We start from the raw sequence: 13,809 nt of genomic DNA on the forward strand, positions 1-13,809 counted from the left end.
AGAAATAGGCATCACAGTAACAGAATATTGATTCATATTTGATCAGCGCTGCCTAGAGTTTGATAGGAGTTCGCGAGTGATTGACAGCTGCTCAGAGACGGCAAGGCTCCGGTCTGTGAAATCTTGCAGATGCCATTAGGAGCACCGGAGGACACAGAGGCACATGATTTTTTTTTCTCATGCACTACTGTCAGGATATAGTGACAGTTTTATAAAAAATAACTTTTTTTAATCATATTTGCTCCAATTCTACCTTCTTCAGCTTTAAGCAGAGCGACAAATAAGACGGCACATAAATTGATAGCTACATCAAAACACAACAGAATGATAGGTAGAAGAATATATTGCTGAATAAAGCAGATATACAGCATTGATAGAAACTGGGAGACAGAACAATTAATATAACAGAGCAAACAAACAATAAATCCAAAATAAGATAGAACACAATGAGGGATACATCCAGCAAGAGATAAAATACGACAGTTAAAATGACAAAACACGACAGAGATGAAATGATAAAGTGGAGAATGGAATAACAGAAGGCGCAATAGATATGTCAGTATAGCAGAAAAATACTAAAAAACAACACTCTCTGTTTCTCACCGTTGGACTGTGGTGCCAGGGGCATGTTGGCAGCACCCGGCTCCAGTCTGCTCACTGTCAGGTCAGCCTCCGCCCCTCCTCTCTTATTCAGCATGCAGGTGTACACAGTGGAGCCTGAAACACACGCACACAAATAAACAATTAATTCTTTGTAGGCCAATTTAGAGTGTGCAGTCTCTTGGAACGAGGCCGACGGAAATCTCAGAATAAAAAATGAACCCTGGATTTGAGGTCAATCTTGTGTTTGTAGCCGATTCTTTGTGAGCAATCCAGTTTGCGAGCTTGTGTGTGTCTGTGCTGTATATGTGTGTGTGCGCTTTTCCGCCTCCGTGTGTGAATAAGAATAGAATGATTTTTTAATCAACTCAAGTGTACTTATACTTCTTTCACAACTTGCTTCTAAGGGGCAATAAATATAAATATCCGCCTGCAGGAAATACGCCAGCCCTGACGACATGTGAACTTCATCTTTTTGTAAAATAGTTACCAAGGAAACAACTGAAATATGGACCCCATTAAAGCTGAGAACATCACTGAACAAACATATTCATAATGGGAACATAATCCAAATCATGTGCTAATGAGACAAAATAATAACATTCCCGTCACCCGTTGGCCAGAGGAGCTAATGGCTGCAGTGACGTGCTAATATCTACGTGGCTGTCCCTCAGCCGTCTCTCATTTGAATAAATGACTGATGTTACAGTTTTATTCTGTCACTGGTATAAAAGAAAAGGGTGCGTTAGCGGAGCATAGGTCGGCCTGCTGAGACGTTAAATGTTCTCGGAGCGAGTGTGACCACTGTGTAATTGCTGCGAGTGAGAACTGGGAGCACAAAAAGTGAGAGTGATAGACAAAGAGACTGAGCAAGCAAGGTCACACGATGTGTCATTTAAGATTTCGAGAAAGCTTTGGAGAAACTACCTCCGTAGGTGTGGTGGTAGAGGTTAGCACATGAAATCAATCAAACAGGCTGCAGGAAATATTCAGCAGCTGTGCAGCAGTTTAGAGTGGCAAAAGAAATGTTCTTTTGCTATAACTTCGTCATAATAACGTGAATGTTGATTGCAAAGTGTAATGGCTATAGAATAATGACACCATTGGCGTTTGGATTGGTTCCCTTGCTTTCACTATGCAAATCCGTCTGCCACCGGGTACGATTTCACAGGAAAATGAAGGCTTGGCACAAAGGAAGCGCATCAACCACCGCTGCACAACCAAAACAGGAAGACGATCGCTCTTTTGTTGTCCCCAGCAGCTATCATTAGCAATCCCCAATTACCATAGAGTGTCATTGTAAGTTCTTGGTAGTCACTATCCCCCAGTAGTGGAAATGGTGGACGGTGGAATAACCGAAGTGACTGTGGAAAACAAAATGCCGTGTCCTCCTGTGTTGTTAGTAGTTAATAGACTCTGAAGAAAACGGAAAAACGATCCGGTTGTATTTGCAACAGTGGCGCCAACAATAATACCACTTGGAAACACTAGGGGGGGGAAAGTTGTCTGTTCCCACCTTTAAAGGCTTATTCTAGCAATTTAATGTTACATTTCCTTTTTTTTTAATCCGTCTAACAAGAGACAAACTAAATAGGAATGGTCAAAATAGATTTTTTTGATTTCCCTAGTATTCCCTAGCAGTCCCTTGTAGGGATCTTACATCCTATCATAATAGCCTTTATATTTGTTTGTATGTGCCTCTGACACCTATTATCCTTAGCTTAGGTATTTATTCTGATTCCCCCATGGGATCTATATGTACACATGACTGTATATAAAGACTACTTGTGATATTCCAATTTGTCGGTTTATACAAACAGTTATAAACATCCGACATGTTTTATAGCTTTTTAATGACTTGTGTTGCCCCTCAGTGTCTTGTTAACCTATGGCATCCACCGTATTACTTAAATCAGTGTTTGATAGTTGTGTTGTATCTTTCGTGACCTATTGATTGTAAGTTTGTGCAAGACTCCTTTGAATTATGCTTGCATGTCTATTCATATTCATGTTTTTTTTTTTCATTTTCTTGGTAACAAGGAAACGTTGACACATATGAATGTGATTAGATGATGATGATGATATTATTGATCATTTTGATATACGCTGAGTTTGGAATCGCCTGTTATATTAATGTTATTCTTCTTTCCTTTAATAAATGGCTATTTTAAGACGGATCAAAACAGTTTAATTCAGACACCTAATTTATTATTTACATTTGAAATAGTTTTGGCCCCAAAAGAAGAAGAATTAAATGATTAAAACTTCTATTTAGTCCCAACCGTGTTGCATGTCAGGGGAGAATGCAATTTTCTGCTATTTTTTTTTAATTCTTTTTATAATTTATCAATTTTGAAATTCTCCTTGTTTACTTTTTTTAGTTTCAACAATTTGTATTGATGTGTGTGTAATGCAGAAAGGGCACCACGATCAATAGTGGAAAAGAACACAACATCAAGGGATTTAAAGAATGACAAAGAAAGAAACAGCACAATAACCCATTAGAACAACCCCCAACTGGAAATAATAACCAAGAAAGACAAGAGATTAAAAAAAAGAAGTAAATAAATTAAATTATATAAAACTAAATAAAATAAAAATACTAAATAAATACCTTAAAATTCAATTAAAATAAGTAAATAAAATATGTTTTTATTATATTAAATGAATAAAATAAATAAATAAAATAGTAAAATTAATATACCTAACTGACCATCAAAACATTGTAAAATCACCAAAATGTACATACATATGTCATGAATTGCAAAAGTCTGGGCACGTGATCATAACATAATATATTAGACAGTTTTATAAACCCTAATCAAGTGGGGTCACAGACAAGTTCTGAAAATAAGTCAAAAGCCGTTGCCACCTCTTATAGAATGAGTCTGTCGACCCTTTGAGTACTTTGTGTACTTCATTATACAACTCTTTTTACAAGCTAAGTGCTCCCCGTGATTAGTAAAGTGACTTTCATGTGGAGTTCCTCTGTAAGTGGCGATACCACTGGGAGGTGGATCAAGTAGGAATGTGATGAAAGTGGAAAAAAATAATATTAGGAGCATTTGGAGCTCTGCCCATTTTCACATCTACACACCTGTCGCAGTTTGTTGATTTTACAAAAAAAAACGTACAAAAAAATCCTCAGAGCGACTACACAGTATACTGGCCTTTAATATTAGTGCCATTTGAGATTTTGTGGAAGAGTGGACTGTTTTGCTCACATTTTGGCATCTTGTTTAGCCTTCCTATCCATCTATCTGCCCTCTTCATTCTGTCAATCTTTTCTCCCATCTGTCTGGGTGTGTATATGTGTGTATGTGTGTGTACAGACTGACCTGGCTTCTTGTTGACATCAGCAGTGAACAGCCAATCAGCCGCCTTCTTGGCATCTGGTCCAGTGAGATAGAACTTTCCAAAGTAGGACATGTCAAACACTGCCACACCGTGTCTACACGAGAGGCACTCACTCTTAATCTGCAATAATAATAAAAAGAAACACAACACACACACATCCAATTAACACAGACCCTGAAGTTATATAAAAGCATCTTCCTCGCTTTGTCAAACGTGACATTTCTAAGATATCTGGAGCCACATCCTTGAAGGAAACATTCATCACAAACTGTGAAATTAAAGAGTTTTTTTGACGTCAAGGTTGGCAATTCTCCCATTGTGATCTGTCCTCTGAGCTGCTGCGTTGGTTTAGTATGCACTTCATGCACCATAAACCTCACTGACTGTTCTCTCATCACTCTCAGTTGTCCATGGTTGTTATTTCCCATGAGGACACATGTTCCCTTTCCTCACGGGAGCCTTCACACTCATCTGGCAGACCCTGAGTTTTTTTTGGCCCCAAAGTCTTTTGACAAACCAGGAGGTGGCATGTAATTTAATAACATTGTCCTACTGAATAACATACATAATCACGCACACACGTTTATGCTTTGGTGTCTTACCACGTCATGATGTGGAGGGAAGCCAAAGGTGTACTCCTTGCCCAGCAACTCGTTGTATTTGTAGTTCACATTCTTCTTAACGTCATACGCCCCGTAGTAATCGTAGTTTTTAAGCTTTGCAAATAAAACAGATAAACACGTAGTTAGAGGCTTAATTAATCATCACCGTTTCCATGTGCAGAGAAGGACAAAGCATTGGGCCAGCTACAGTGTCAGTGTCGCCAATTATTGGCAGTCAATCTGTTGCAACGGTCCCCGTCCAGAAAAAGCTGTGTAGAAAAATTTGCATCTTAATTGTTTATGTCTTTCCAAATGCCTATTGTCAATATGTGGTTGTAAATAAATCATTAGTGAGCATGTGCTTGTGTACAGTATATGTGTGTGTGTGTGTGTGTGTGTGTGGCGTCTCACAGGAGCAGGTCCGTCTTTGTTGAACCAGCCAGGTCGTTCCCAGCCATGTCTCTCCTGGAACACACAGCCCTGCTCCGTCAGCACCTAAAGACAAACAATCGCACACACAAACAAAGAGGCCAATTTAGTACACGCAGCTGAGTGTTTAGTGATTACTTTGGAATCATTGCACAAAAACATATGCCAAAGTTGAGAAATCAGGATGTTTTTTTTTTTTTTTATTTTAATCGAAAGCATATACTCGCAAAATTGTAAAGTCATAAATTTATTCTCATAGTCAGCAACTTGCAAGCTCTCATATCTACAGATTTGTACACATCAATTGCCAGAGTGACCACAGCTGCGGAGTCTTGCTCAAGGGCATTTTGACTGCTGTTTCTGAGTAGAACTATCTGATTTTTTGTGGCCACTTTGGGGCAGCAGAACAAGCTTTAAAATACGACTACAACACTACTATTACCACCTTATAAAGTAGGGATGCACAATATATATATCAGGCTCCACAAATTTATATTATTATGTATTATTCCAATAATGAAATCATAACTGATAAATTATCAGCTGATTATACAAAGCCAGATTGCTTTCATTGACTTAACAAGTGCAGTATCTGAATACTCCTATACAGTAGGTGTATGCACCTTTAAAGTTGATTTGCGATTCACCAATTTACACAGAGAAGAAGAAGAAGAACAAGAACGTTGTGTCTCAAAGGTAACCCACAAGTTGCAAAACTTTTGCAAGATAGTTTAGGTTTCGGCTTAGGCACAGTTTCAGAGGAAGACAACACAATGGAAGATTTAAGTAAGAGATAATGTACAGCTAGCGGGTCATTTTTGTGAGATAAACCCCTTCAGTGCGATGCGATCCCTGTCGGAGTTTATTTCACAACAATGACCGGCTCGCTGTACATTATCCCTTACTTAAATCATCCATCTTAGCTCACTACATCTTACCCTCAGTTGTGCATAAACTACAGGTTATGAAGTTATTTTTAAAATACAAAAATGTGAAATTATCGGTTATCTTATCGATTTATCGGCCATGAGAAATAGGAAATTATTGGCTGAAAAAAAATCCATATCATGCATCCCTATTATAAAGTTGTTATGTGGAACTTGCAAACAAACACGTTGTGTATTTAAACATCAAGCAGAAATAGAGCATTGTTTTTATTTGGAGTCGTGATGTACTCTCCTTTTAGCTCTGTTTTGGTCTCCGCCATCTCCAGAGAAATTGATCTTTAGCTGCAAAATGCTGCACTATGTTCACCAGCTATTAACTTTGTCTGTCTGCCGTTTGATGCTGGGCAGGTAGCGTAGAGTGGGATTATTAGAGCTTTTTTTTGCTGAAAAAAGTGGTCTGATGCAACTGGAAACAAGGTTGATGAGAACGCTGAGACTGAACCACACAGTAAACAGTAAAGTTGATCCAAAACAATGAACTGGAAGACTCTAAAACGCTCTGTAGAGATGAGAGGAACTCTATAGGATGGTGATAAAAATTCTTTGTAGTTTCGGCACTACAAGAAAACCCCTTTCAAATTAGTCATTTTTAAAAACAATGATGATGATGATGAAGTGCAGCTTTAAACCCAGTACAATACAACATGATGGGCAACAAATCAACTGTCCAAAGGTCAAACCCTCTTTTAGCACAAACTGTTGCAAATATAGTACACTTATTAATTCTTGATTTCTTGACCAGTGTTGAAATAAGACATTCCAGCGCTCGCCACCTTCCTTGTTAAAATTGACAGTCGCCCACAGTCAGTAGGTATGTTCTGCTATGCTCTCCTCCTAGCAGGCAACTAGCTGTTTCTTGCCAGAACTTCCCACACCGAGCTATATTTACCATCCGTGCTACCGAGGTGGAGAAAACGTGTGAGCAGCAATGTCAGAGATGGCCTGTTTGTGCTCTGAAATAATCTCGCATTGCCTCCCTAAAAGTAGACCGTCTCATTATTTGCAAGGGGACGGCTTCCTTGGCGGATCAAAGTCCTTAAGTACCTCTTAGCCACAAAACATGGCGTCGTGATTAGAAACGAGAGCCAGTATCGTGAGCAAAAGCTCATTTAAAAAAATTAATAATTAGACTTTTTCTGTGTGTTTATTTCTTTGTCGCTCTGCCACCTGCCTACTTTTATACGAGGCTCTCCAACAGTAGGAAGGCTAGTTGCTAGGTGATGGCCCTCGACGAGTGATTAGCAGGGGTCTAATGGGCACGCAGCCGAGGGTTGGACGAACCCCGTCTCACAGGGACTGTGATCTCCTTCGACCTACTGTCTGTCTACCTGAGAGCAGTTGTTTTGTCTATTCAGTGCTCTAAACTGTAAACCTGGTGCCATAATTATACTGAACATAACATGATAATACCTGATCCTGCACTCGCTATGCAAATTAGTCTTTTGTGCTGGCTGGAGAAAGCTGTAATAGTACGGAATTAAGTCTTAATGGTACAGTGTTGTACAACAGGACAGTAGATCTGCCACAGCTGCCTGAAAATAGCACCGCACTCTGACACAATCTATTGAGCCTTTGAACAGCTTATATGTTTTACATTAGATAGGATTTAATTTGTGCTATCGTAATGACTCAGTGAACGTCAAAGGCTATATGGATATTTAAGGGCTGAAGTCACAAATTACAAGCGGTCTATAAACAGAACCAGGATGTGCTGATCAGGAGGGCGAATGTGAGAAAACCGAGTTGATGCAGATAGCGGCACATGCAGTATGCTGCCAGTGTGTGGTCTTTAGAAAGAAATGTGCGGGTTTTTTGACATGCATCGTACGTAAGAGCTTGTCAGCGATATTTGCATTATGCTATAAGTAAGTCTCATGGTTTATCGCGATTAATCGCATGATTGCCCATAGTTAATCGTGATTAATCGCAAATTAATTGCACATTTTTGATCTGTTCAAAATGTACTGAGTAAGTGATTTAATACTCTTATCAACATGGGAGTGGGCAAATATGCTTGCTTTATGCAAATTAAGGTACATATTTATTATTGGAAATCAATTATCAACACAAAACAATGACAAATATTGTCCAGAAACCTTCACAGGTACTGCATTTAGTATAAAACATATGCTCAAATCATAACATGGCAAACTCAAGCCCAACGGTGCGTCAGTGTGCTGACTTGACTATGACTTGCCCCAAACTGCATGCAGTCTCTGTAAAGGGGAGACTCGTGGGTACCCATAGAACCCATTTTCATTCACATATCTTGAGGTCAGAGGTCAAGGGACCCCTTTGAAAACGGGCATAAGAGTAAAATTTAGCTCAAGTTCGGAGCGTTATTTGAACCTCCTTCGCGACGAGCTAGTATGACATGGTTGGCACCAATGGATTCCAGCCCGATACAACCTCAGAAAGATCGATCGCATTAATGCATTAAAGAAATTAGTGGCGTTAAATCAAATTTACGTTTATGCATTATTATTGCGTTAAATTTTCCACTTTTTTGTGATCAAAACAACAAATCAAGATAGTAAAGAATCTAAAACACAATTCATAATTTAAACATTCATTACAAGGACACAAGCTACTAACTGAAAAACATTTAAAAAGCTACTCTCCCTTCGTGTCTTTGCTCATTCTGTACAACATCCTAAAAAAAAAAAATCCCTTCAGGAAATCTGGTTAATTATGCATGAAATGTGTCAGGGAGGCTAAATAAAACAAGCTGTAAGAAGGCAGTAGGCATGATCTACAAAATGCATTGACAACATCGCTAATGCAATTTGTGTGACAGTAATCTGTTCTGAAAGAATGCCTGCATGCGTGAGCGGGGGTAGAAATTGCAACAGTTAAAGGTAAATGAAGTCTGGAAGAGGAAAGCAAGGCTAAGTGGGTCATTAATGCATAAAATATGGTGGCGGGGCCCATTAAGAGTTGGTGTCGAGCTGAGGAGAGAAAGGAAACTGAAAGACATCCGAGACCGGGCTACCGAAGCTAAGTGTATCATTTATAGTCAAGTTGGCGAGGATCGCATTAATAAATGTAGCTGCTGGGGATGAGTTACACTGCTAACTGCAGTCTGGCTGAGCCTGAATCAGCTATTTGGATCCAGATTTGAGCGGAGAAGACACGAGGAGAGAGGGAGGGGGAGGCAGAAAGATAAACATACGGAGAGCACTGAGAGAGAGAGAGAGATGGGGTCATAGTTTGACAGATGATATCTTTGCAAACACTTGCATCACCAGTACTTCAACACTAGCTTGGCAAAATATCCCATGACGGACATGAAAGTTTGTTCTACATTAAAATCACATTTTTAGCATCGGCAACTGAACTCAATTTCTACTCCGCACGTTCGTGCACACAGATGTTGAAGCCTTCACAGCCAGCGACATTGTTTATCTGTTGATTTTGCCACATTACTGTCTCAATTATCCAATCAGATGCTGCGGTTACGGAGGTTAATAGAGGGGAAGAAACTGTGGCGGCACCTCTTTTTTTCTCTCACATAAAATACAGATTGGAACAAGAACAAAGACAGCGGCAACCACAGGAAGAGAGAGAGAGAGAGAGAGAGACAGATTAAGTATGAATAGTAGGATGAATAGAAGAGGATGTCAAAAAGAGAGGAGATGAGAGACATATGAGTGAAGGCCGTGGGTGGATGCATGGAGAAAAAAAAAGAAAGAAAAAGGAGTGGAATGAATGGCTAAACAAGTGAGTCACACAACCTCTAAAAATATAGGAGTCATCAAAAGATGACTGGTCAGGTTAGACGGCAGGAGAGATGCTCCTGTGACTTAAAGAGGTGAACCGGTTTCATCTATGTTAGGAAACCTCGTCGATACGGGGTCTAGAAAGTTTCCCCTCAGCTATGTTCAAGCCAAAAGGTGTCCGACTGTCTAAATCCTGAGAGATACTAACACTGCCTACACTTTTTTTTTTTCATAGAAAGTAAAAGCTCCGCTTACCTAACTGAAAGAGCTAGAATAGAGCCAAGGCTGTGCTTAATGGTTATCAGATCGAAGGGAAAGTATATATGAATATGGTTTCGTAATATCTCAGGATAGGAGAACATTTTCGCTTTTATTTGACTAATCAGACTTTACTTGTTCAATAAAGACACTGTTTATAGGTATTTTTAGGATGGAAAAAAAGTATAGGCTTCATTCAGTATATAAGGGATGGACAAAATAACTAAAATATAGCCTTGGATTATTGTGTTCATTGTCAGTTATGTTAGTATTTCCGGTTTTCTATCATTTCTAAAGGGATAGTTAGATGTTAAGAGGAGGAAAAAAAGAATTTATTTGCTATTAAACCTGTGGTGAGTCATCAAACCACAGTTGAAAGGAGTGTGACTAAGCAAAGGGTTGTTTTCCTTGACCTCCTCAAGAAACACGGTTTTGTAACCGCTCATCTACCTGATGGAAAGGGTCCTTCCTCATGTTTCGGCTGGCCAGCGGCTCATCAAAGGGGAACACCACGGAGTAGTTTTTAGCATACGACTCGTGGCTCCTCTCTCTGATCCAGCTTGCGTTGTCTGTCAGCGAGTTGTGGAAGCGCCTGAGACGGGGAGGGAGAGGAAATTCAAAAGATTAGCGCTCGTTAAAAGTCACAATCGTTCAGGCTTCATTAAAATTTCATTATTCTGGTCCCTGCTGCCCTTTGATAAAATGCCAAAACAGAAAACTGTGTTCTGCTTTGTGGAGTGGCGCCGTACCTATGAAACTTCCTGTGATCGCGGCCACTGCTCACATACTTTTTAGGTTTCACCTGTGCAGGTTTTTATACAGTCTCAGTGTGCGTTGATGTACCTGATGTCGTAACCATACATATCCTTTTCAGGGCGGCCGTGTATGATCCAGTGAGCCAGCTCTCTACCGCAACCGCCTCCCAGCATCATGCCTGACAAAAACACATACACACACACACAGAGAATGAAAGGATAACATAAAAATTGTTATGAACAGCATGTCATAATCACATTCAGTTCCTTATAGGAAACACGTTAATTAACGCTGAAACAATTAGTGTATTAATAAAGTTTAATAATCAATAAATCAAGTAGTTTAGGAAAACTCAAAGCCTGGATGTACTAACATGGATTCCTGCCAAGGCTACTTGGCCCCTTCTAGTCTATGAGGTGCCAATGACAACAGTGAAGGCAGTAAAGGAGACCATCAGTCAGTTTCTCTGCACATTCCACTAAGTTGCAGCTCCCCATCAGCGGGTTATCAGAAAAATTCAAAGTCACTCGAGCCAGGGAGCTAATGATGTACCAATTCTGATGTTATAGTTGCTTCGACAGGAATCCTTCGTTAAAAAAAAACGGAAGGAAGTGGCAGGGAAAGGGAGCTGTCGGCAGAGCGGAGACGCGGCTGCGGCGCTACATCTTGGTGGGCACTGTGGCGGTGGGGCGGGCAGCCAGGACTGGGCAGTTTTCCTAAACCAGGCTATGACAAAGCCCGCGGAAAGGAGAAGTGGCAACTGGACCAGACGCCTGGACCAGATGGGAGCATGCGGAATCTTGCAAGATCACCTCGATCAAGTTTCCCAACCAATCAGACTATGATGTTCTCCCAAACCTGCCAACCTGGGGCATGGTAATCACTCCAGCATGCCAACCGTTCCTTGGAGCACATACTCAGTTGCTGCCCGATGGCGTTAGGGGAAGGGTGATACTGCTGATGCCCTGATCTTGTCATGAAAGGGCTAAAAATGAGAGTGCTGGAGAAATGGCTGGAGAGCCCGCTGTGAGCCAGTCGAAGTTGGGCGCCGGGGCTTTGCTGGCTAATTCAGTACAGCGAACTCTCAAACTCCTTGGAGTAAAAGGACTGCAGTGCAGAAGAGCCACCAAGAACATTCTGGAGGCTGCTAGAAAGGCCTGAAAGGGGGATCCGTGGAGCAGGGCGTCACTTGGACACAAATAGCGGGGGCTGATCACCCCTGGCTGGGTCCCCCAGGTGACCTGAAATCCCCGAAACACAGTATGACCCCGGGTTCATCACTGAAGATGTGTCCGAGTAGCACCAGAGGGTGTATTATAATTAAGCAAAAAGGCTCCATGTGCTGGTTCTATCTATTCTTCTTGAATGAGAGGATTTGAATATCTTTGTGTTTTGGTTTAGGCCTGCAATTAACAATTATTTTCATCATCCATAAGTCTGCATTTGCATAATTGTTTAGTCGATGAAATGTCAGACAAAAGAGAGACAAATTAACTGCTAATGAAAATGATTGCCACAGATTACTGCACAGTGGTTGGGAAATGAGAGAGGAAAGTCTGAACTAAAAGCAGGACCTCTCTCCCTCTTCTCTCTCTCTCACTGATTGCCTGTCTGGAGGACTGTGAGTATGTTTCATTAATTTGGAGAAGAGAAGCGTTTTCGTCCTCTGCAACCTCAGCCTCGATATGTCATATGACCTACAGAGGATTGTTTTGACCTTTGTTCCATCATTTGACCCTTGCTCACAGCTGCCCCTGAGCAATCTGACCTCATCAGCTGCACCCAACGGCTGCTGCATTCTGTTTGTTTTTTTAACCCGACCAACAAACAAACACTGGCAATTCAATATTTTACCCATCCGGTCCCAAAACATCTGGGTTAATGAGCTGCTCCCTTTTAGCAACCCCCCTTCTTGTGTTGTGTTGCTGGTAATTTGCATACATTGTGTGTGTGTGTGTGTGTTGTGCGTGCAACACTATGCGTGTGTTTTGCACGACATCAATATGCAGCAGCACGATCAGTGTGTCCTTGCATCCCTCCTTCATCCCTGTCTCCATCTCTCACAGCGTGCCCTCTCCCTTTGTCTCTCATCACTTCACTCATCTGCAGACACTGTCACTCCGGGCCAAGCCTGGATGGATGGATGGGTGGGAGCAGGGGTAGAGAGATAGAGGGAGGAGTGTGGTGATAGAGGGGATGATGGAGTTCTCCCAAGACAATGTGGAGACACCCAAAAAGGCGAGGTGGCACTGATAAATGTCACCCAAGACAACTACGCTGATGTGCGAGCGAGTGTCTGAGTGTGAACCCTTACGCTCGTACTTCCACTCGTCTTATCATCCCTCCTCTCTGCCTTTGTACTTCCACTCTCCTTCAGCGCTATCGGTATCTCGCTCTGTTATTGTTCGTTTATGCTGCACAAAGATTTGTTCCTTTCTATGACATTATTTATCTCTCCCTCTCGTCTCTTTTGTATTGCTCTCAGATTCTTTTTAGATAGTTGCTCTCTTCTTTTCTTCTGACATTTACAGCGATGCCGCTCGTGAATCAAAAAATAGACTGTCAATGCATGTTTGTTTTTTTTCGGTACACTGAAAATCTATAAATACAGCGTCTAAGAACTTAAGCTTTTTAGAATTCTACATTTAAAAGGAATAGTTCCAACATTTTGGACAATGCATTTACCAAAACCATTTATTGGGTCTCATACTGTCAGCTGCAAGAGTTTTCAGACATAAAATACACACTGGTCTCTCCTCATCTTCCACTGCCTTTATTATTATTTATTAAGGCTGTCAATAGATTCAAATATTTAATCGCGATTAATGGCATGATTGTCCGTGATTAATCATTTTGTTATCTGTTCAAAATGTACCTTAAAGGGAAATTTGTCAAGTATTTAATACTCTTATCAACATGGGAGTGGGCAAATATACTTGCTTTATGCAAAGGTATGCATGTATTCATTATTAGAAATCAATTAACAACACAAAACAATGAGAAATATTGTCCAGAAACCCTCACAGGTACTGCATTTAGCATAAAAAATATGCTCAAATCATAACATGGCAAACTCAAGCCCAACAGGCAACAACAGCTGTCAGTGTGTCAGTGTGCTGACTTGACTATGACTTGCCCAAA

At 40.7% G+C, this 13,809-nt stretch overlaps 1 protein-coding gene across 2 annotated transcripts in view; it reads right to left on the reverse strand.

Annotated features, from left to right (window-relative positions):
- sardh (sarcosine dehydrogenase) overlaps positions 1 to 13,809 on the reverse strand; it is a 54,356-nt gene that overhangs the window by 15,970 nt on the left and 24,577 nt on the right. For both annotated transcript variants that reach the window (XM_074617231.1, XM_074617232.1), the window contains exons 11-16: positions 10,756 to 10,846; positions 10,363 to 10,504; positions 4,971 to 5,054; positions 4,560 to 4,673; positions 3,939 to 4,077; positions 604 to 717 (exon numbers count right to left, since the gene is read on the reverse strand). In XM_074617231.1, the coding sequence (XP_074473332.1) occupies positions 604 to 717; positions 3,939 to 4,077; positions 4,560 to 4,673; positions 4,971 to 5,054; positions 10,363 to 10,504; positions 10,756 to 10,846 (684 nt within the window). The remainder of the gene's footprint in view (positions 1 to 603; positions 718 to 3,938; positions 4,078 to 4,559; positions 4,674 to 4,970; positions 5,055 to 10,362; positions 10,505 to 10,755; positions 10,847 to 13,809) is intronic.

The sequence above is a fragment of the Sebastes fasciatus genome, chromosome 19, assembly GCF_043250625.1.
Source record: "Sebastes fasciatus isolate fSebFas1 chromosome 19, fSebFas1.pri, whole genome shotgun sequence".
NCBI classification, from domain to species: Eukaryota; Metazoa; Chordata; class Actinopteri; order Perciformes; family Sebastidae; genus Sebastes; species Sebastes fasciatus.